Source organism: Carya illinoinensis, chromosome 7 (assembly GCF_018687715.1).
Source record: "Carya illinoinensis cultivar Pawnee chromosome 7, C.illinoinensisPawnee_v1, whole genome shotgun sequence".
Lineage (NCBI taxonomy): Eukaryota > Viridiplantae > Streptophyta > Magnoliopsida > Fagales > Juglandaceae > Carya > Carya illinoinensis.
In genome coordinates, this window is record NC_056758.1 from 34,700,696 (window position 1) to 34,725,436 (window position 24,741).

Below are 24,741 nucleotides of genomic sequence, written 5' to 3' on the forward strand. Positions count from 1 at the left end.
GGTTTCTAAGAGCCCCTTCGCGATCCCGGAGGGCACAGTCTTTGCTGGGTACTGGTGGCGTTCATGCCTCCGAGAGAAAAATCTTCCCACGATTCGGGAGGACTATCGTATTCCTGAGACCGTCATCTTGGGCCTTCCTGAGCATGGGGTTTGTGATAGCGAGGGCTTTGCCCCTAGAGTGGCTATCACTATTTCTCACTTGCAGCACGGGTTGAGGCTCCCTTTCTGCCGCCCTCTCCGCAACATTTTGGATCTTCTCAACCTCGCTCCCTCTCAAATGCATCATTTCACGTTGAGGACATTCCTCTACGCCTGTATAGTGTTTTGCATGGCTTTGGAGCCTCTCGGGGACCCTTACCTTGATCAAACCACTCGGGAGTTTTTGTACTTTTATGGCCTGAGGGAAGCTTCCAAGGGCAATGTCCTTGCCTTCCGTAGGAAAGATGATGGGCAGACGTTGGCCCGGTACGAGACTCGCTACTCCAACGCCAAGGCGTGGACCACTAGGTTCTTTTACATCTCCGGCCAAAATTGGGAATACCCTAATGCGGAAGAAGTTTTTCATGATTTCCCAATAATAACGATATGGCATCCTCTTCCCGATGAGAAGGATCTATGGCGTAAGATGCCAGCCCTGTCACGTCGTGAACTAGGTCGAATCACGGCAGTTGATTTTTGGGCCAAAGCTAATCCAGAGGCCCTCTGGATTGACAATTTTCTGAACACCGTCCACATCGATCGGTTTTTGAAGTCTCCCAACTGGTCTTTTGTTCAAGGGCGCGACTTCATGATTATAGACACCATTCCTCCTCCCCTGTCGAAATTCACTGATAAAACCGCGAGGTCTGAACCCTATAAGCGGAAGAAGCATTCGGGAGAGGAGGAAGAAGAGACTGCTGAGAAGAGGGAAAAAAGGAGCAAAAAGAAGAACGATGGAGAAAGGGAGGTGGCCGCCGAAAGGAGAGAGAATAGGACCAAGAAGAAAAATGAAGCGGGCGGTCACCAGACGAAAGTTCGCTCTAGAAGTCCCTATCCGCCTTCTTTTGCTCTACAGGAGATTCTGGCACCCTCAAGGGGTGCCCAAGACCTGATGCCTCAGGAAGGCACCCTTCTTTTGGGTCTTTGCAGCTGGTCGCCGCCGAGCCCCTATCGCCCCAACCGGAGGTCCTTGCAATATCTTCAGAGGAGGGCCACATCCAGGGCTCTACCTCGCCTAGTACCACTGGGCCCTCCTTGCCGCCGTCATCCCTATCGCCGCCACATTCCAACAGCCTGAGGGACGTGGAGAGTCTAGCCGGCATGGCTCTTTTTGGCCTGTCTTCCTCCCCCCAGGCCGTGTCTGGGACACAACAGTCGGCCCCAACATCTGCTCCTGCCTTCGAGTTTCCAATGTTGGCGGGGCGGGCGAGTCAGTTTGGGTTAAGCGCCAGAGTGGTTGCGGCCCTCAATTTTGACTCAATCACTTCAGTGGGAGCTTGCTCGCCCCCTTCCACTAGTGCTGCCTCTGCAGAGGCAACCACTGTTTTGCCCCCCGGTGGCCATGGGGAAACGCTAGGTGCTTTTCTAGTGGATGAGGTGGAAGGCGCCACAAGGGACGTCCCTCCACGCCCAAATGAGACAGGCACCACAAGGGAAACGCTACGCGCCCTTTTTCATGGCACCACAAGCTGCTAAGGTTTGCCTTTGGTGTTTAAGGTAGGCGTGGTCTGAGGACCTACATGCCCTTTTTTACGGTACCACAAGCTGCTAAGGCTTGCCTTTGGTGTTTAGGGTTAGTGTGGTCTGAGGATCTACGTGCCCTTTTTCACGTCACCATAAGCTGCTAAGGCTTGCCTTTGGTGTTTAGGGTCGGCGTGGTCTGAGAACCTACGCGCCCTTTTTCACAGCATCACAAGCTGCTAAGATTTACTTTTGGTGTTTAGGATTGGCATGGTCTGAGGACCTACGCACCATTTTTCACAGCACCACAAGCTGCTAAGGCTTGCATTTGGTGTTTAGGGTCGGCGTGGTCTGAGGACCTAAGCGCCCTTTTTCACGGCACCACAAGCTGCTAAAGCTTGCCTTTGATGTTTAGGGTCAGTGTGGTCTAAGGACCTACGTGCCCTTTTTCATGGCACCACAAGCTGCTAAGGCTTACCTTTGGTGTTTAGGGTCGGCGTGGTCTAAGGACCTATGTGTCCTTTTTCACGGCACCACAAACTGTTAAGGCTTGAATTTGGTGTTTAGGGTCGGCGTGGTCTGAGGATCTACGCGCCCTTTTTCACGGCACTACAAGCTGCTAAGGCTTGCCTTTAGTGTTTAGGGTCAGCGTGGTCTGAGGACCTACGTGCACTTTTTCATAGCACCACAAGCTGCTAAAACTTGCTTTTGGTGTTTAGGGTAGGCGTGGTCTGAGGACCTACGCGCCCTTTTTCACAGCACCACAAGCTGCTAAGGCTTGCCTTTGGTGTTTAGGGTCGGCGTGGTCTGAGGACCTACGCACCATTTTTCACGACACCACAAGCTGCTAAGACTTGCCTTTGGTGTTTAGGGTCAGCGTGGTCTGAGGACCTACACGCCCATTTTTCATGGCACCACAAGCTGCTAAGACTTACTTTTGGTGTTTAGGATTTGAGTGGTCTGAGGACCTACGCGCCCCTTTTTTTTTCTTGGTGATGATATGTTCCCCTAAGAACGTTCTTCTTTGTACAAAACTTTTTAATGAATGAAATAGAATATATTCATAAATAGTGAAGTGTCAATCATCCAGACAGGAATAAAGATATAGAACTTTAAATCAATAAGTACTACAAAAATTATTGATAAAATTTCTTCAAATGCTCTGCTTTCCATGGGTGCGGTAGGTCCTTGCCCTCGCTATCTTTCAATCTGCACGATCCAGGCCGATTGTTAGCTACAACTACATAAGGACCTTCCCACTGGGGCCCCATTTTTCCTTCGCCTCGGGTAGTTACCCCACTTTTCTTCAAAACCAAGTCGCCCACTTTAAAGGTCCTAGGTCTCACTCTTTTGTTGAAGTTCTGTGCGGCTTTCCTCTTTTCTTGCAGCATTCGAGGCTCGGCTATCTCCCTTTCTTCTTCAAGTAAGTTGAGGTATTCTTCTATCTTTTTTTCACTCTGAGCACCCGAGAAATGGCTTGTTCTGTAGGTTGGCAGCCCTACTTTTGCTACTGTAACCGCCTCGCACCCGTACGCCAGCGTAAACGGGGATTCTCCTGTTGGAGTCTTTGTTGTAGTTATGTATGCCCAAAGTACCCTTGGCTACTCGTCCGCCCAATCCCCTTTCTTCTCCACGACCTTTTTCTTGAGGATTGAGAGTAACGCCTTATTTATTGCCTCAACCTGACCATTTGCTTGGGGGTGGCCTGGGGATGAGTACTTTGCCTTGATCCTTAACTCCGCGCACCATTCTCTATAGTGATCTGAGTCCAATTGGCGTCCATTATTAGTTATAATACTCTGGAAAATTCCAAACCTGTAGAAGACATTCTTCCACAAGAACTTTGTCACGGTTTTGCCTGTGATTGTTGCTAACGGCTCAGCTTCTGCCCATTTTGTAAAATAGTCGACGACAACTATCATGAATTTAACACTGCATTTTCTTGGCGGGAAGGATCCCACTAGATCCACCTTCCACTGGGCAAAAAGCCATGGTGCTGTTACTGATGCTAACTCCTCTGGAGGAGCGTGCGGTACAGGTGCATAAGTCTGGCATTTTGCACACCTTTTAGTGAACTCCCATGCGTCCCTCAGAGCATTAGGCCAATAATAGCCCGTCCGGACCACTTTCCTGGCCAAGGTTCTTCCCCCATTGTCGTTTTCACATATCCCTTCGTGTATCTCAGCCAGGATATACTGTACTTCTTTTGCGGAGATGCATCACAATAAAGGAATAGAGAAACCTCTTTTATAAAAGATTCTATTGATGAGTAAGAACCTGGCCGCCCTTTTCTTTATCTTTTTTGTCTCCTCTCTTACTTCTGGTAATTTTCCTCCATCCAAGTACTCCACTATACTGCTCGCCCAGTCTGGGGTACTTGACCCCAGAAATCCTACTTCGATGCCCACAGCTGGGACCTCGATGACCATTCTCTCGACTGGCCATGGCAGGAGTACTTCCTCTCCTCCTGATGCCGCTCGTGCCAATCTGTCTGCGACCTCGCTGTCCGCCCTGGGTAGTTTAGTTATTGCAAAGTATGAGAAGAGATCACGTATTTCCCAAACTCGTGCCAGATATTTCTTCAACTTTTCGCCCTTCGCAGCGTACACGCCCAAAACTTGATTCACTACTACTTGTGAATCCGACCTGGCGTCTACTTCAGTTGCCCCGATCTGGGCGGCCATAGACAAACCCGCTATCAATGCTTCATACTCAGCTTCGTTGTTTGTTACTTTGAACGCCAGAGTGACCATGTAATACCGTTCCTTACCGTTAGGGCTCAGCAAATTTATTCCCATTCCTCCACCTTTTTGGCAGGACGACCCATCTATAAACAGTACCCAGGGCTTTCCTGTCGGTGCCATCACCTCTTCCTAGGGAAAATCTGAGAATTCTGCTACAAAATTCGTCATTGCTTGCCTTTTATGGCTTTCCTTGGCTCGTAATCTATATCGAACTCACTCAGCTTGATCGACCAACCTATCAGCCTCCCTGTACAATCTGGCTTCCTTAGTATTTTCGCCAATGGTGTTTCTGTCAGTACCTTCACTGCGTGGGCCTGGAAATAAGGACAGAGCTTCCTAGCCGCCACTACCAAGGCAAATGCCAATAACTCGATTCGAGGGTATATGGCCTCTACTCCTCTGAGTGCTCGACTCACATAATATACCGAATGCTGCACGACTTCTTCTTCTTTCACAAGGACGATGGATACAGCGTGCAGAGAGACTGCTAGATATGCATAGAGTACATCTCCGTTCTCTAGTCGCTTTAAAAGAGGCAAACTGGCCAGATACTGTTTTAACTTCTCGAACGCTTCATTGCACTATTCATTCCAAGGATGTAGCTTTCACAGTACTTGGAAAAAGGGAAGGCACTTGTCTGTTGACCTGCCTATGAACCTTCCCAGGGTTGCCACTCTACCCGCCAGTCATTGAGTCTCGTTCAGATTCTTTGGCTGCTTCATATTGCTTAGAGCCTCTATCTTGTCTGTAGAAGCTTCAATCCCTCTCTCCGATACGATGAAACCTAAGAATTTCCCTGACTGGACCCCGAAAGCACACTTTGATGGGTTCAGTCTCATATTGTAAAGATGTAAGACTCCAAACGCCATTCACAAATCCTCAAGGTACTGGGCGGGCTCTTTGCTTTTTACTAGTAGGTCATCCACGTAAACCTTCATAGATTTCTCAATCTGTTCCCTGAGCATCCGGTTTACCAGCCTTGGGTAGGTCGCCCCTACATTCTTCAGTCCAAAGGGCATGACCTGGTAGCAGTACCGCCCTTGGTCTGTGATAAAGATGTATTTTCTTCATCCACCTCGTTCATCCATATCTGGTTGTAACCTGAGTATATGTCCTTGAAGCTCAACATATGATGCCCCGCTGTAGCATCTACAATGACGTCGATGCGTGGTAAGAGGAAGTTATCCTTCGGGCAAGCTTTGTTTAAATCTATGAAGTCTACGCACATTCTCCACTTCTCATTCACCTTTTTCATCATGACAACGTTGGATAACCATTCTGGGTAATGGGGACTCTCTGATGAAGCCGGCCGCAAGCAATTCTTCAACCTCTTTACTAATGGCAGCATACTTCTCTGAACTGAACGATCTCCTCTTCTATCTCACTGCCTTGTGTGACGGGTCCACACCTAAGCAATGCTCAATGATGTCGTTGTCTATACCAGGCATTTCTTCATGACTCCATGCGAAGACATCTCTGTGTTCTATTAATAACTTTACCAGGGCTTCTTTATATGTTGGAGGGACTTATGTCCCAATTCGGGTAGTTGTCCAGGGGCGGTCAGGGTGCAACATCACGAGTTCCAGAGGTTCGTTGACTTCCGCATGTTGTTGAGCCCGGTCATCCCTGACTTTTATATCTCTCTCGTAGGTTACCGACACAGGTGGCGGTAGAGGTGGCAAGGCCCCATCCTGTCCTGCGACCGCACAGACTTCCTTCTTGACTTTCTTTAATTCCTGCACATAACATTCTTGAGCTAGGGCTTTCTCGCCTCTCCCATGCCGCCATCTGTCAGGAACTTCATTTTGAGGTGGTAGGTGGACGTTCCTGCCCTCAAATGGTTGAGGGTTGGTCTGCCCAGTATGGCATTGTAGGAGGAATGAGCTTTCACTACTAAGAAGTCGGTCATTGTGGTTGCTGTTCGCACCCCCGTGCCTGCAGTTACCGGGAGCGTGATCGCCCTACTGGCTGGATGGTATCCCCTGAGAAACCCTTTAACGGCATAGGGGAGAGCCTCAGTTTTCCCACATCAATCCCCATTTTGACAAATGCCTCCCAGAACAGTATATCAGCCGAGCTCCTATTGTCTACTAGTACCCGCCTTGTAGTGTAATTAGCTATTAAGAGTGTTATCACCAGAGCATCGTCATGTGGATATATGATTCGTTCCCTGTTCGCCCCGTCGAAAGATATCACCATTCGCTCATTGCCGAGCTTTGGTTGTTTGTGTACTCTATCTGCCACGAACACCTCTTCATATCTTCCCTTTTGTGCATACGCCTTTCGGCTGGATGTGGAAATACCACCCCCAGCAAAACCTCTGACTATGGTCTTTATTTTCCCTATGGGCGCCCTATTCAGATCACTTCTTGGGGGCGACCTCGCCCTCCTATCCTGGCGATTATTGGCCTGGTGCCTTCTTTCTGGACTAAAACTCCGCTTTGCTTTTTGCCTAGCCTCCTGACGCCTTTTAGGTTTTGACCGCTCTATGACCATTCACTCCAACTCGCCAGTTCCTGCTAACTTAGAGACTTTCTTTCTCATGGTCGTGCAGTCCTCAGTCCAATGCGAGCTCATCTGATGGTACTTGCAGTATCGACCGTCTGTTTTGACAAGGCGCTGGCTTTCCTTTTCTCTTTCTCCTTCCTGTACGCCTAACTTATTGTGTACTAATTCGAGGTTGCGATCTGATCGCCCTTCCCTCGCTCTTTCTCGCCTACTAGGATTACCTTTCTTGTCAGCCCGCTTGTTTCTCCGCTCTACCCGAGTATCTTCTTTAGAAGGGTCCACCAAGACCTGCAAAGTATCTTCTGCATTGACAAAATCATCCGCCCTGTCCATGAACTCCCTAAGGGTGGAAGGAGTCCTCCGGGCTAACTCGACCATGAAGGGACTGCGTGGCCATACCCCTTCTAAGAGGGCAGCCAGAGTGATCTTCTCATCTTGGTCATTTGTCGTCAATCACTCCTTGTTGAAGCGGGCTAAGTAGGCTTTTAAATTCTCATCTTCCCTTTGTTTAACCGTTAACAGGTAGGCGGCTGGGTGTCGACGTCTTCGGCTAGGTATGAACTGAGTCAAGAACTGTTTTGCCAGTTCCTCAAAACTATCTATCGACCTTGGTCTAAGGGTTCCAAACCATCCTCGAGCGATCCCTTTCAGGGTTAGAGGGAAAGTCTAGCATGCAATCTCCCCTTGGAAACCGTGAAGCGTGATGTGAGCTTTAAAGTTTTCCAGATGATCTACCGGGTCCTTGGATCCTTCGTACATATCGATCTGGACAACTTTGAACTTTGGCGAGAGCGGTACAGCCATAATACGGGCATTGTACGGCAAGTCTGTTTGGTAGAGCAGACTTTCCACCAAGGAAGAACCGCCCATCTTCTTCGCCATCTCTTCATATTTCCCCGCTAACTCTTTCAACTCATCATGCATCCTTTCTTTTTCTTCACGTTCAACATCCTTTTTGACCCTGCATTGTGCTTCTTGCTCACCTTACTCACTGTGAGCGGGCACATCTTCATTATGAGAATTGGCATTCCTTCACCTCAGGTTGTCGTTCTCTTTCTGCAAGACTCTCATGGCCTCCAGAGCTTGTTTCAACTTCTCCTCTGCTATTGCTAGTCGCGCTTCCACATATGATAGTCCGGTGTCCATCGTTCGGCTTGCTACTGAGCGTGTTACAATTGGCATGTGAGAATCACGCTGAATCACAAGATCCCACAGATGGCGCCAACTGTTTAGGACGTGTCTCACTTCCAATCTCCCACAGTACAGCCGTTCTTCTTTGTCGAAACTCAAGGGAGCTCCTCCTGCAAACACTCCGATACCAAAATCAGTTTTTCAAGATTATCCTCCTCAAACCTTTAAAGATTATCTGTATATATAGGCTCGTTTGATACACATATCTTTTTCAGGATTTATTGGAACTGATTAGGATTTTGAATAATCCTATCACTTCTTACTGTTTTTATCATTCCGTTAAAGGTGGCGCCATGCATGTTTCTTTTTGAACTCTTTTTAACCATCCCTTCTGATGTTCGGGCTCATGCTGGACCTAAACTCTGGGCTTCTTAGTGTTTAATGTATTATGAGCTTTTTTTTATATGCTCCAGGGCCCTCCGGTTGGAATGGTCCCTCCACATATATCAGATGGGCCTTGGTGGTGGAGAAATTGAAGAACAAAGCTAGCCACCCAGGTTGAAACAGTAATTATATATTTAGAAGAAGAAAAAGACAGTTTCCCAACTGCGCATATATGCATGCAGCTTGTCTGCTTCGCAACTTGCTGATCCCGACACTTAATTAGGTTAAAGAGAAAATATCTTAGAAATTAAAACCTAAAGGATATGTATTGTCCACAAAAAATCTGTTTATCTATATATTAAACTAGCTCACTTTTCAATGCATAGATCGATAAAACATGAGATGAAATGCAAAATGATGTTACATTTCTAAATGAATTGCTCAGAAAATAAAGCAAATAATTGAATGAGATTGTTTTAGAATAATATATATTACGTATTACACCTTCATCTCACTATGATGCTTGGTTCTTATAATTAATGCATGTGGGCCTCCGGATTAATACCCGCTAACCTCCAACTATTTGTGCAGCTAGCTAGTGTATAAGTATCTATCATATATAATTATATATATAGAGAAATGGGTACTTGTTTTCATCCAAAATAATCCTTTTGATTGTAAAATTTTAATCGCAAAAATTCATTTTTCTTATAGTAAGTACTATATTTAATGGATACCTTTCAACAATGGAACTACATAACATAACCTCCTACCATCTGTAAAAGCAAGAGGCTTTAAATTATATGAGACTGATTACTGAAATTAAATTAAATGAAAAACAGTTTTTCTCTCTTTTATGATTAAGTCAAAAGTCTTCTCAGATGTGAGTTAAACATGCATTCACTTAGCTTAACGAGTGAACTTTTTTCTTTTCTTTTCTATTTTTTTAAAGGAGGACGGTATCTTAATTTTATTGATAGTTTTAACTTGTGGTGGAGAAAAATTAGGGGTGTCAAATCGTGTTAACGAGTCGTGTTAAAGCATGTATATTATACTATATAGATTAATCTTAACCAGACCAGTTAACCTTATCGTGTCAAAATCTCAAACCCTAATACGACCCATTAATATAACTGGTCATGTCCTGTCAACTTGTTTTGACCCATTAGTAAATATTATAAAATAAGTTAACGTGACACAATACGATCCGTTTCAAACTGTTTATATAAATGGGTTGAATAGGCCCAAAATTAACTCGTTTGACCTGATTAAATTTAGTATAATTTTATATAAATGTTAAAATCATAATATTTATAAAAAATTATAAAACTAACTACTAGTCCAAAATTACAATCCAAATTATAAAAATATCGAAATTAAAATTCTAACAATTTTACTTTTAGGTATAAAGCCAGTATAATTATAACTTTAACTTTATTAATGTGTCGTAACGAGTTATAACGTGTCAAAACAAGTTGACACATTATCAAACAATTAAGTAATCGTGTCTTAACGAGTCAATCCATTTTGACCCGAACCCGTTAAGACTAAATCCTAACCCGCTATTATCGTGTTGGCTTAACGAGTCGTGTAACAAATTGCCGCTCCTAAAAAAAAAACCATGGTTATAGCCAGATACCTGGAAGTTACGTATACTCATAATGAGTGACTCAATACATAGAATATCCTATTAAATTAGGGGTGAAGAGCCATGAAGTCAGAATATGAATTTGGAAACTCTCACGCTTGGCTGGTATCATGCATGTTAAGTCAATTGTCCAGTACTTAATATTCTAGCCTTTTATCTTTACATGCATGACCTTCGATTATAGTAAAGAAACGCGGTACGTACAACGTCCAGATTATCTTTTTCCTGTCGGTCTTTAATTTATACATAGGAAAGAACATGACACACACATATATATAAGATGGGATCTTAAATTATATATTTGTGTGAATACAAATAATACATCATCATGTATTCGCACGAATGAAAATAGAAAATCGCCGTTGAACTTTAGGGAAAGTGAAAATGCCGGACCAATAGAAAACTGAGTACTGAAGTAGCTTTGGTATAAATAATCTTGAAGAAACTTAGCGCAGTTCATGAATTTCAATTAGGTCAGCTGCATGCATGCCTCAGAAGAAGCTAGGGAGATACTTTTGGAGGATTTGATCAATAAGGGTCTTGTATGCTGCTTCCGTGGGATGATAACTATCCCAAAAAACATAATTGGAAGCATTTGTACAGGTGGCAGACGCTTGGTTACAAAGCACAGCTACCTCTATATCCCCTGTACCGCAGCACCCTTTATCCACAAACTCAAACCCTGCGCGCATTATTATATTATATAAATGATTAAAATAAATGGAGTACTAAGAAATTAAATTAATAAAAAAAGGAGATTAATTACGAAAAAAATGATAATTAATGGTTAATTAATTTACCATATTTTTTAGGGTTTTCAATTAGGTCAAGTAGAGAATTGTAAGCATCAATATAGACAAATCTGCTGTTGTGTAGGCTGCTGTTAAGGGAACTGAGTGTCGAAGACAGTTTAGTATTGAACAACTTTGCTGCTTGGTTGTGCTTTTCTGAACACTGTCTCAGTATTCCACCAGCCAGAGTTCTTTGCGACGGCACACATCCAATGGGCGGTGCACCCAATACTCCGATCCTTCGTGCCCCCAGCTCATATATTTCCTTCAAAACACATTGCATTAATTATTTAGCTGATTTTATTTCCTTCAAGTTTTAAATCGTTTTTTTTTTAATAAAAGTGAACGTACGTACTGATCATATACACTAATTCCTCCCCCATTGATTTGTTATTATTTACCTTGGCTCTAATCTTAATTTGGTTTAACAATTAGTACGTGAAAAGTAATAATACAGGACGGAAAACGAACTTATACCTTCAAGAAAATGGCAGCCTGGTCGACCATAAGATCAGCGTAGGAAGGAACATCGTACTGCAATTCCCGTACACGAGCAAGGAAATACGTATTAGCAATGTCGTCGCTGCCGGCCACCACTAGAAAAATACTTTTGGCCAGTATGAAGTTTGTCCTCTCTTCTCCAACAATTCCTTTCAGCTTCGCTATGTATTCTTTGAACATTTCTAATTGATCGGACAATGATATAGCTGACTGTTTTTCTTTTCATATGTTAGAAAAAAGTAGATCGAATGGTGTGTATATATATATATATATATATAACCCCCCCAAAAAAAAGAAAAGAAAAGAGAAAAGAAAAAGTACGTACGTACCACTATTTTTGGTGTCAAGGGATCATAACCTGAGCCACCTGAAGCGAAAGTTACGCCTGTGATCAAGTCTTGAGGAAGCAGAAGTGGATCCAAATATGCTGGCACAATATCTTTAACTCCCAATTCCTCAGCTGAAAAGTGCATGACACACTTAGTTTATTGCATGTAACTTTAATCTAGACAAGGACATCTCGATCTTATATAACTTGGTGTGTTTCTTGCATGAGCACTGATCTTACATCCACAAATTAAGGAATTATCCCACAAACTAATATTATAGTTTCATCTGATCCGATAGATCTATTTTATGATAAAAATAATTTTATAATCTGACAAATTATATTAAGCCATATCAATTGTAAAATTATTTTTATGTAATTACTTTAAAACTATAATATTTTCTTCTTATATATATATATACACACAGCAGGCCGCCACTAAGAGATGCATGCATGCATTAAGATTAATTGGATCCACCATATGTTTAAGATTCGTGGAGTTAAAGGTCATTCTACTGTCTGTAAAGTCAAGTAATTGATTGAAGGTATTAAAAAATGGAAAGAAGAAAATCAAATAAAAGGGAAAAAAAAAAAGACAGAAATTAGTATTTTTTTTTATTTAGATAAATTGACGTGTGGTACGTCATAAAAAATAATGGTACACGTAATGAAGGAGAACACGTAAAGGATCGATAACATATTATATAATATTGGTACTAAAAAGGAAGGGGTGAGACATTTAGGTTAGGTTTGGAAGTATTTTCAAACATAATATTCTTTATCATATCCCATTATTATAATTTTTTTAAATTTTTATATAAAATATAATAAATAATTCAACTTTTTAAATTTTAAAATAATAATAATATTAAAAAATAATATTTTATTTAACTTTTAACTCTCATCTCAAATTAAAAATTCTTATCTCAACGTTCAAACCTAACTAACCACTTAATTAACTGAAAGCTTAGTTAATTTGACTCACTTGGAGAGGCCGGAGCAGGGGGAGAGAGAAATGGCCGGCATCTAGGAGCACGGAAGCAAGAAATATTCCTTCCGATCGAATTACTTTAGTGGATTTTTTTTTTTCCAGATCAAGCCCCAAATTAATACCTTATCAATTTCCAAATACGAGAGAGAGATAGGAATGTTGCAATTACATACGTACGGAAGTGATAAATACCACCCATGCACGCACATGCCTAAAAGTTATATATATACATATATATACATAAAAGAAAAATGACTTTTTACATTATCTAAATCTATTACAAAAAAAATAAAATGAGTCATTAATAAATAATCACGTTAATAAATAATCGCGACCCTTTTATATTTTTTATGAAAAATTTAGGTGGTGTAAAAATCTATTTTTCTTATAATATAAGCTCATTGATTGGGTATGGGAAACTAATACCAAATCTTAAAGTATATAAGTGCTCACGGGCATGAAAAAAAAAAAAAAAAAGTTTCCCATCTACTTACCATTACAGATCAGTAAACTTCCAAGCAAAACATGTAGTTAATAGAAGGTTTTGCACTTTGTGTTGGTTCCAATCCCTGTAATTTTACAAGCTCGAGATCCATGCCTCTAGGAGGCTCTAGCGCATGTGAAACAAACAACATAGTACAGATAGAAAACAAATAAAAAGAAACTCGACCAAGATAATAAAAGCTAGCATGCAGACAGGAGATTAGAAAGGCGAATATTTAATTAAGATCGAGGGCTACCCATCATGTCTGAGGGGACCATTCCGTTGCCAAATCTGCCTGTTGGAACTTTTCCAGGAAAATCCTGTCCATAGGGAGGGAAATTGCACTTGACAAGAGATTTTAGCTGGTTGTTATTGCCCGCATCCACGATTGAATCTCCAAACGCAATTACTGCTGGAATGGTTTCATTTGGTGGTAGATTTATGACAGCCTTGGAATGGCAGAAAAGAACAGACAAAATGAGAGGGAACAATAATACAGCAGAAGCAGAAGAAGAAGAAAGCATTTTGACGAATAGAAAGTGTATTGGTGTCTTCTTCGCTTGCTCTCTCTCTATTTATAAGCTGACAAAAACAAAATGTGATCAGGAATGAAGTGTGCACGTCAGTCTCAGTCAGGTACTTCCCATTGACCTGTGTACATCTAATGCAGCTTTTTAGTTGTCAGTCTCAGTCGGTGATTGGTGCACATACGTCAGCAATAAGGATTGAAATTGTTCGATTATAATTTTGGTAGTTTTTCTTTTATTTATTTTTTTAGTAAGAGTGTTTTCTTTTTAATCGAAATTTAGTCAAATGATTCAGCGAAAATCTAAAATAAGAATTTTCTTAGAATAAGGATGTTTGGATTGATGATGAAATAATTCTTTAACAAATTTTGAAAATTTGAATTAATCAAATAATATAATTATATAAGGCTGTCTCTCTCACTTAATTTAGCTAACAACTAATTAAAATTAATATAACTATTTCACAATTTCTAAATCAAATAATTTTATTTTTTAAATTCAAACTGTCAAAGTCAAATAAAGTTTAAATAGACCCAAAAAATAATAATAGTTTCTAAATTCTTCACCTTTGTTTAATTTTTTATGGTTTGAGCTGAAAAAACAATAAAATTCTTTAAACAATTTGTAGAAATTGTGAAGTAATCGTTTCAATATTATTTTTTTGATATGATCACTCTCAATCATATATAAGAAAAAAGTACCGGTCTAGCTACTAACATAAAGACCCCTTGACATTTATATATTGTTCCCTTTTTTGGTTATCCTTGGAAATAAAATATCAAACTTCCATCTCGAATATCCTTGATTGTGATGATCAAATCATACCGTATATCCCTGATCAATCTCGTCGATTGGCGCTAAAATTGGTGTTGTGCCAACTCAATAATCATCTCGATCGAATACTGTCATCGCTTGTGGTCCTAGAGACACTTTTTTTTTTTTTTTTGGGAAAGACTTAGTGATTTATTTTTTATGTGGGACATATACATATTTCTTAGTGGTTACGTCATGTGTATATGTTACAAAAAAAATTTATTAAACCGAATCCAAATTAATAGAAAAGCTATAGATCTCGTGCTGCATGCATGTTAAAAAGGGAAAGTAAACCATTTTCATGCAAGTTTGGTCGGCAACCTCCTTAATACGCCAACTGATATAGGGGCAATTACACTGATCATGTACTCTTGCTTAATGGCCGACGATCAATTCGTGTTATTATATAGTTGGAACATTAATTTATATAATAAATGCACGTACAAATTGTATGACTAAGATTAAGTTATTTGAATTTTAAACTATTCAATTATTTGAAAGTCGAGCTTGCCCATATAATTTAACAGTGACTTCAATAGTGAGGTAAATAGTAATAGGTACTGTAGGGATAATATACTTTTGGTCGACGAACCGTAGAGGGTTCACCTAATTCTTTGATAAAACCTTTAAGCATGAGCTAGCAGCTAGTAGCATATCAACTTATATCATGTGTAGGCTAGGGACGTACTTTTTTTATTTAATTTTTTTTTTTTTTTTAATCTTCATTTTGCTTTTGTTTTTTATACCAAAAGATGAAACTTGTGAACAACTATCCTCAAGCTGGCAATGGTCACTAAACATTAGACCTCCATATATATAACAAATGTCGACTAGTTAAATATGAATCCAGCTGATTCTCTACATTTCTCGATCGGTACTTCAAATAATTTTATGTAATTCTGTTAAATATTTTATTTATAGAGGGTTGGGTAGATTACAGATTTTTTATAGTTTAAGAGGGAGATTAATGCAAATTAGGTTATACTCTAAGAGGATCGGAGTTTGTCTATGTTTCCTTAAGATTAAACTTGAAAGCTTATATATACCAACTACCATTCGACCAATTATTGCATGCGGAATTAAAGTGTTGATGAGTTTTTTTATTTTTTTTTTATTTTTATTATTATTATTTTTTCTCCGGCAAGCAAAGCATTTTATAGATAAATTAAGTGGTTATAATGATACAAGATTCAGTGAAATGAGAGTCCCCAACAGTCATCCCAAAACAAACAAAAATAGCACTAAAATGAAAAACAACAAAATAAATTATCTCGTACTTGTTCACGTACGTGGCAAGCTCTAGGTTGTAGAATAATAATGCTTGTTCGGTGAACTACCCCCGCAACTGATATAGGGGGCGCAATTACACTCATGTACTCTTGCTTAATGGCCGACGATCAATTCGTGTTATTATATAGTTGGAACATTAATTTATATAATAAATACACAAATTGTATGACTAAGATTAAGATATTTGAATTTTAACCTATTAAATTATTTGAAAGTTGAGCTTGACCATATAATACGACTTGAATACGAAACGACTATATACACGAATCCGATGCATATAACCAGGCCAAGGATTGACTTCAACAGTGATGTAATTAGTAATTGGTACTGTAGGGATAATATACTTTTGGTCGATGAACCGTAGAGGGTTCATTCACCTAATTCTTTGATAAAACCTATAAGCATGAGCTAGCAGATAGTAGCATATCAACTTATATCATGTCATGTAGGGACGTCTTTTTATTTATTTATTTATTTTTAAAAAAATCTTCATTTTGTTTTTGTTTTTTATACCAAAAGATGAAATTTGTTAACAACGATCCTCAAGCTGCTGGCAATGGTCACTAAACATTAGACCTCCATATATAAAAGAAATGTCGACTTAAATATATATGAATCCAGCTGATTCTCTACATATCTCAATCGGTACTTCAAACAATTTTACGTAATTCTGTTAAATCACTATAAGAAAAATGAGTTTTTGTAACTAATCTATTGCAACTAAAAAACTATTTGTAATTAATTTTAGTTGAAAATAGTCATTTCGCTTGAATTAATTGATCCCAAATAACTCATTACCCTTGAAAAATGGGGAAAGAATCCTTATTTGCTAAGGAAATTTTCTCAACCTAATTATGACCTCATTCTTTGATTACTACTATTACATGGATAAAAACCTTTTAAAGTATTAAGTATTTTCAAACTATGGATGTTGTTATTAATATAAGAGTAATGATATATACAGAGTCTTTTGCCCAACCATGTTTTAAGGTTTAAAAAAAAAAAAAATTAATACGTGCAATATTTATGTAAAGTGACATTATTTTCATAAATTATTTTATAAAAATACCCTTGATTTAAAATATAATTGTGTAAAGAGTTGTAAAAAAATTATATGTCTATAATTTTCCTTAATATAATTACTAAAAATTAATAACAAAAAATCTTATAATAGAACGAGAATATTGTATCTCACATTATGAAAATTTATTTAATAATCACTCACTGCAACAATCGTGTTGGACGAAATATAAAGAGAAATTATTTGTATAAATTTCAAATAGATTAATCCTCCACAAATCTTTGTAAAAAAATTTATCTCACCTTAAAAAAATATATAAAAAATAATTTTTAATCAGACCCATTTTATCACAAAACACTCGCCCAAAATATGTCTATTAAAATTTGTACCTAACGTTATCAAGATAAAACAGCACACGTCATGCATGACACCCAGGCATCCGCAGTCGTCTCATTCCAAGAGAAAGCGGAAATGGATCGGTATCCTTAGGCCGCACCCACGTTCAATTTACTAGACCTGAGTGTGCCTATTTCTTTGGGCCCATCAGGCTCCGAAATTGTAACAGCTCTTCTTATTGTTTTTCGCTCGGCCCATAAACCTATTAACATACTATAAATGTTTTATTAATAAAGAGATCATGTAAAAATAAATTTAAAAATTAACGTAACTTGATATGATAGGTTAGATTATAGATCTTCTTTTATTATAAAGTATATTTAACGTATCATATAAAACTATGTCAGTTTATGACATTAATTTTAAGAAATTTCTTTACTATGGCACTTCTCTTAACTTTTTTGAATTTTTATGCTTGTGAGGCCCTAGGGCTGCATGGCTGTCATCGAGGCACTGGCTAGTCTTATGGCGCCTGGGATCCTGGTGACTCCTTTTCTATTATGGTGATGCATACACCACAACCTCTTCCAGAGGTGGTGGTTCCGTGGCATGCTCCAAAGATGGTGGACGGGAAATTCTGTGTGGTTTTCTTCAAAGAATAGATTTCTCTATTGGCTCAACCATTTAAGTATTCCTTGGTGATGATATTTCTTCAGCAAAGGCCTTCTCTGGATGTTATCAGGTCTTTTATCAAGTCTCGCTGGGGTCTTCTAAATCAGCCGGTGGTTTCTTCTATGAGAAGGCCAAGAAATCTATTTGTTAGGTTTGCTAATATAGAAGATTTTATGAAAGCTTTTGCATGTGAATCTTGTGAGGTGAATGGTGTTCATTATAGGGTTTTCCATTGGACTACAGATTTCTACAAAGAGACTAAACCTTCTTTGGTGCTGGTACGAGTTTTCCTTTATAGGTTACCACCGAATTTTTATCACGAGGCATTCCTTCGTAATGTTGTTAGCCCTCTTGGTAAATTTTTATGTCGAAATAATAGTATTAAATGTGCTACTAGAAAGGATGGAGCTCGAATTTGTATTGAAATGGCTACATCGATTGGAAAGAGGAAAAACTACATCATTCCATGCATAGACGATACATTGTAGGAGAACTCACCAAAAAAATCTCCTCATTTATATATACACACATTCTTACATATTATATATATATATATATATATTTATATATATGAGTTTTGTTATTCATCATTTTTATAACACATTGATAAATAAATAAAAAATTATGTGTGTGAAACAATAAGAATAAGAAAACTTATTTAGGAAATCAAAGATGTTAAAACAGTACCTATTTTCACATTCTTTTTGGTAGCTAGATACCTACATACTAATTAAACTAGATACCTACATACTAATTAAACAAAGATCACGACGTCAGTACTGCCCGTACTGTAGATATTTTTGTATGACAATTGTACCACTGTAGAATTGTATTGACGGTGTGTTGAGTACTATGGAGTCTGGTCCACATCGCTCGAGCGGAGGCATTGGCCGCTCGAGCGAAATCAAGCAGAGTCGAACGTTCGAAAATAGCACGACGGTGAGCTCAAGCGATTGCAGGAAGGAAGTTCGCTCGACGCGCTACTCAAGCAAACATTGATTTTACACAGATTTTAGGGTTTTTCTACCGTTTGAGTATATATATATATGTTATTTTTGATATATGGTCGAACTGTAGAAGAACAGTAATCGTCTCACCATTGTATTATGATTCCTCAATAATAAAAATCATTTGCAGCTCTCGTAAACGTAGGCAATTTGCCGAACCACGTAAATCTTTATGTCATGTGAGACTGATTTCTCTTTCGTTTTATTTTTCATTTTATTGTCATCGTTTTTCACAACAATTAGTATCAGAGCCAAGTTTGGGTCTGAGGGAAAACGATGGCTGGAGACGAAGTGAAGGTATCGGGGATCGAGAAGTTTGATGACACGAATTGTGAATATTGGAGGATGCAGATAGAGGACTACCTCTATGGGAAGAAACTTCATCTTCCACTATTGGGAAAGTGATCGGAAAAAATGGCTGAGGCTGATTGGAACATATTGGATCGACAGGTTCTGGGGTTATTCGATTAACCCTGTCGAGATCCGTTACCAAGGAGAAGACGACTGTGGATCTCATGGCGGCTTTGTTAGATATGTATGAAAAGCTGTCAGCGAATAATAAGGTACATTTGATAAAAAAAGTTATTTAATTTGAATATGAAAGATGGTATGTCTGTTGCACAACATCTGAATGATTTTAATACTATCATAAATCAATTGTCGTTTGTTGAAATTGAATTTGATGATGAGATACATGCACTGATATGATTGGCTTCACTACTAAATAGCTGGAAAGTCATGACAATGGCTGTCAGTAATTCTGCTGATAAATCTAAATTGAAATATAATGATATTCATGATTTGATTTGGCTGAGGAAGTGCGTAGGAAAGATTCAGGCGAGACCTTGGGTTTGAGTTCAGCTCTAAGTATTGATTCTCAAGGGAGATCACAAGACATGAACTCAAACAAAGGAAAATCAAAATCAAAGCACAGGGACAAGAGCAAGTCGAGGCCTGGTCAACAGGCAACTTGCTGGAATTATGGCAAATCTAGCCACATAAAGAAGAACTGTAAAAATCCTAAGAAGATCGAGAATGATAGTGCTAATGTGGTAACTGAAGAAGTACAGGATGCACAATTGTTTGCAGTTCATAGTCCAGTTGATGACTGGATATTGGATTCAGGGGCTTCCTTCCATACATCTTCCCACTGGGAGCTAATGCAGAACTATGTTGCAGGTGATTTTGGAAAAGTGTATCTGGATGATGGGGGGCTTTAAACATAGTGGGGATGTGAGACATTGACATTGCACTCCCTAACAAGAACAAATGGACCTTGCAAAAGGTCATACACATTCCTAAGTTAAAGAAAAGCCTCATTTATGTTGGGCAGTTCGATAAATGTGGTCATTCAGTAGTGTTCTCAGATAGCACTTGGAAGGTCACAAAAAGAGCATTGGTACTTGCTCGGAGTAAGAAAACTGGTACACTATATATGACTACCGGTTTGATTAATACTATTGCTACTACCGTTGTAGAGATCACAACAGATTTGTGGCATTGCAGGCTTGACCAAATGAGTCAGAAGGGTATGAAAGAACTTCTGTTCAGAGGCAAGCTACCAAAACTAAAGTCAGTTGATCTCAATATGTGTGAGAGTTGCATTATAGGGAAACAAAAGAATGTCAGCTTCTTGAAAAGTGGCAAAATGCCTAAGACAGGAAAACTGGATCTAGTCCACACAAATGTGTGGGGACCTTCCCCAGTGACATCTCTTAGAAGTTCTCGTTACTATATCACGTTCATTGATGACCATAGTAGGAAGGTATGGGTTTATTTTAAATATGATGTATTTAATGTGTTCAAAACTTGGAAGGCCATGGTTGAGACAGAGACAGACTTGAAACTGAAATGTTTGAGGTTTGACAATGGTGGTGAGTATATTGATGGTGGGTTCAAGGAGTATTGTGCAAATCTGAGTATCAGAACGGAGAAGATCATTCCTGGGACACCACAACAAAATGGAGTTGCTAATCGTATGAATAGAACCATAAATGAGCGTGCTAGAAGCATGAGGTTGCACGCTGGATTACCACCTATTTTCTGGGCAGATGCAGTCAGCACTGCCGTCTACTTGATAAACAAAGGGCCATCAGTTCCATTAGATTGTGGATTGCCTGAGGAGGTTTGGAGCGGGAAAGAGGTCAAATTTTCTCACCTTAAAACTTTTGGCTGTCTTTCTTATGTTTTTATTGACTCTGATGCTCATAGTAAACTTGAGACTAAGTTAAATAAATGTTATTTCATTAGCTATGGAGACGGAACATTTGGCTATCGTTTCTGGGATAATTAAGGTCGGAAGATCATAAGAAGCAGGAATGTGATTTTCAATGAGAAGATTGTGTACAAGGATAAGTCTAGTGAAGCTGAAGTAGCTCTTTAGGAGTCCAAGTTCGTAAAATTGGATGACCTACCAGAAGTTACAGTGCAATGTAGAGATGTGAGTGACGGAGAGAATCGGTCCAGTGCACCCATTCCTATTATTCCGTAGTCAATTTCAGAGCCGTCCACTCCTACAGTTACAGTTCGCAGGTTAGTTAGAACTATACGTCCTACACAGTGTTTCTCACCTATTTTGAATTATATTCTGTTGAAAGATGGTGGAGAACCGCAGAGTTACGAAGAAACTTGCAAAATGAAAATTCTAACAAGTGGGAGCTGGTCATGAAAGATGAGATGGATTCCTTATTAGGGAATCGGACATGAGAGTTGACAGAACTTCCATAAGGGAAGAAAGCATTACACAACAAGTGGTGTACCGGGTGAAAACTGAGCATGATGGCAGTAAAAGGTACAAGGCCAGACTTGTTGTAAAAGACTTTAAGCAAAAGTAGGGTATTGATTATTCTGAGATCTTTTCTCCTATGGTGAAGATCACAACCATCAAGATGGTATTGTCTATAGTTGCTATTAAAAATTTATTTCTTGAGTAGTTAGATGTGAAGACAGCCTTTCTTCATAGAGACCTTGAAGAAGACATCTACATACACGAGCCTGAGGGGTTTGTAGTACAGGAAAATGAAAGTTTAGTTTGTAGATTAAAGAAGAGGTTGTATGGCCTGAAGCAAGCTCCTAGACAATGGTATAAAAAATTTGATAACTTCATGCTTAATGCAGGGTACATCAGATGTTAGGCAGATCACTGTTGCTATGTCAGGCACCTTGACAATTCTTACATTATTCTGTTGTTGTATGTGGATGACATGCTTATTGTAGGGGCTAGTATTGATGAGATCAATAATCTGAAGAAGTAGATATTAGAGCACTTTACAATGAATGATTTGGGAGCTGCAAAGCAAATTCTTGGCATGAGAAGTCAGAGATAGAGTCAGAGGTACGTTGAGACTCTCACAGACTGAGTATGTGAAAAATATACTTAGCAGGTTCAATATAGACAAGGCTAAACCAGTTGGCACACCCTTGGGCAGTCACTTTAGACTCAATAAGAATTAGTCACCTGAGTCAGAGGAGGAACAAGATTACATGAGTAGGGTTCCTTATGCCTCAGCTATTGGTTCACTTATATATATTATGGTTTGCACAAGACTGGATATTGCTCATGCAGTGAGACTTGTGAGTAGATACATGAGTAATCCAGGAAAACAACATTAGGAAGCAGTGAAATGGATTTTGACGTACCTAAAAGGCTCCTCAGAAACGTGCTTGTGTTTCTCAGGAGAGAGCTTAAAGATGCAGGGCTATGTTGATGCTGATTTAGCTGGAAATATTGATAGCAGAAAGAGTATCACGGGTTTTGTTTATACTCCTGGTGGTACTGCAGTGTCATAAGGTTCTAATCTACAGAAAACAATTTCTTTGTCTACTACAAAAGTTGAGTACATTGCAGTGTCAGAGGCTGCAAAGGAGATAATATGGTTACAGGGCTTCTTGGAGGAATTGGGTAAAAAGAATAAAAAATGCACTCTCTACAGTGATAGTCAGAGTGCCATATTCCTTACCAAGAATCCAGTATTTTATTCTAAGACCAAGCACATTCAGATCAGGTATCACTTCATACGATTATTGTTAGATGACGGACAGTTGTTACTTGAAAAGATTTGTGAAAGCAAGAACCCTGCTGATATATTGACAAAAGGTGTTACACTTGAGAAATTGAAGTTGTGCGCAACTTCAGTTGGTCTTCTAGCATGAAGACATGGACAATGAGTTGCAGAGGTGAATGATATCATGTTTGAGGAAAAGGGCAATGCAGTGAGTGTACCAGTCTCTAAGTGGAAGTATTGTTGAGTACTGTGGAGTCTGGTCCACATCGCTCGAGCGGAGGCATTAACCGCTCAAGCGAAATTATGCAAAGTCGAATGCTCGAAGACAACTCGATAGTGAGCTCGAGCGGTTGCGGGAAGGAAATTCACTCGACATGCCGCTCGAGCGAATATTAATTTTACACGAATTTTAGAGTTTTTCTGCTGTTTGAATATATATATATATATATATATATTATTTTTGACATATGATCGTACTATAGAAGAACAGTAATCACCTCACCAGTGTATTATGATTCTTCAGTAATAAAAATCCTCTACAGCTCTTGTGGACGTAAGTAATTTGTGGAACCACGTAAATTTTTGTGTCATGTATGATTAATTTCTCTTTCGTATTTATTTTTTACTTTATTATCATCGTTTTTGACAAATGGTGGACGAGAATGCTCAGCCTCGTTGATGAGTGCCATCAGGTAGCAAACGTGCGAGATAATTTATTCATGGATAATGTGAATACTACGACGACGTACGGAATATTCACATTTTCAAATATTATAAGATTTTCATAATGTGATGATTACGGATCAATTTAAAAATTAAAATAAATTATAAATTAATTGGAATAAATTGTAAATGGAAAATCTTGTCGCCTGGTTAAAAAGCTATCACAAAACTGCTTGATAAAAAATACATTAAGAACAACACTAACTATTGTTGCTTCCTTGACAGAGACAGAAACCTCAAATCAGGTTGCATATGCTTCCAGCATCCCTTTATGCAACTAAACTAGCTAGTAAGCTTGGTTGGGATCCATGTCGCAGAAGAAGATCGTTGCAGTAACTACGTGGGAAGAGAGGATCAGAGCCGTCCACGTATAAGTCCACGCGTACAAAACTGGTCTCAGAAGAAGCCAGACCGAGCGAGGAATAAAGGGAGGCGGTAGAAAGACAACTCAATTGGTGTCGGACTCTTTTGGTCGAACTTAACTCAATTGATTGCAAATCACCGTCGCAGTTTTTGCTGCATTAGATCTCGACAATAACAAAGGAAAAAGTAAGAAGAAAAAACTAAACCATTACAATCCATTGGAAACGGTTTTCTGATACGCATTGTGGATCCCACTCAAGAATATCAAACATGTCGGATATAAACCGAAGTACCAAAATCCAAGTTGGGGGGACCCACGTGTTTCATAGGACCGACTGCTCCCAGAAGACAACAGACTCGGGAAAGCAGAGAGCCATATATGGGGGAAAAAACAGAGAAATTGCAATATGTGACAAACAATTAATGAGAAAAGCAATAATCCATGCATATAGGCTTTTGAGTTGATTTGAGGGTGTATGAAGATGCAAAGAGATGGGGCCTCGCGCGGTTCTTCTGCATATCTGTTTTTTGTTTTTGCGATTGTGTAAAATAAAAGCAAGAGGAGTGCGCGCGGGTTGTTCAGAATTGAAGTCATGGCAAGGGAAGGCTCGTGTATGAAAGTTGAAGTTCTTAGATTGAGTACTGTCAGTAGCTCGATGGGGCTTTTAGCTCAAATCTCAGCCGTTGCTTTTCCTTCTTTTACAGTCCGGTACTTGATATATGGCTCGTTGGGAACTTGGGAGCAATAAATAGAAGACCTCAGTGGCGGTGAAAGTGGCAGTCTAACTTGTCAAACTTTGTTTTCAAATCTCTTTT

The 24,741-nt window shown here is 39.4% G+C and overlaps 1 protein-coding gene across 1 annotated transcript; it reads right to left on the reverse strand.

The window, feature by feature from the left end:
* Window positions 1-10,416: 10,416 nt before the first annotated feature.
* On the reverse strand, window positions 10,417-13,693 carry LOC122315070 (GDSL esterase/lipase EXL3-like). The gene is made up of 5 exons (XM_043130786.1): window positions 13,426-13,693; window positions 11,696-11,826; window positions 11,343-11,576; window positions 10,875-11,130; window positions 10,417-10,756 (listed from the first exon to the last, which is right to left on the reverse strand). Exons 1-5 carry the CDS (start codon window positions 13,691-13,693, stop codon window positions 10,566-10,568), a joined length of 1,080 nt encoding a protein of 359 aa, XP_042986720.1. The 3' UTR covers window positions 10,417-10,565.
* Window positions 13,694-24,741: the final 11,048 nt, after the last annotated feature.

Excerpts from the sequence above, each read along its gene's own strand:
- LOC122315070 (XM_043130786.1), bottom strand. The coding sequence starts at position 13,693 with ATGCTTTCTTCTTCTTCTGCTTCTGCTGTATTATTGTTCCCTCTCATT. Across the intron at positions 11,577-11,695 it reads CCTTGACACCAAAAATAGTG|TCAGCTATATCATTGTCCGA; the intron begins GTACGTACGTAC and ends AAAGAAAAACAG. Across the intron at positions 10,757-10,874 it reads TGAAAACCCTAAAAAATATG|GGTTTGAGTTTGTGGATAAA; the intron begins GTAAATTAATTA and ends TAATGCGCGCAG.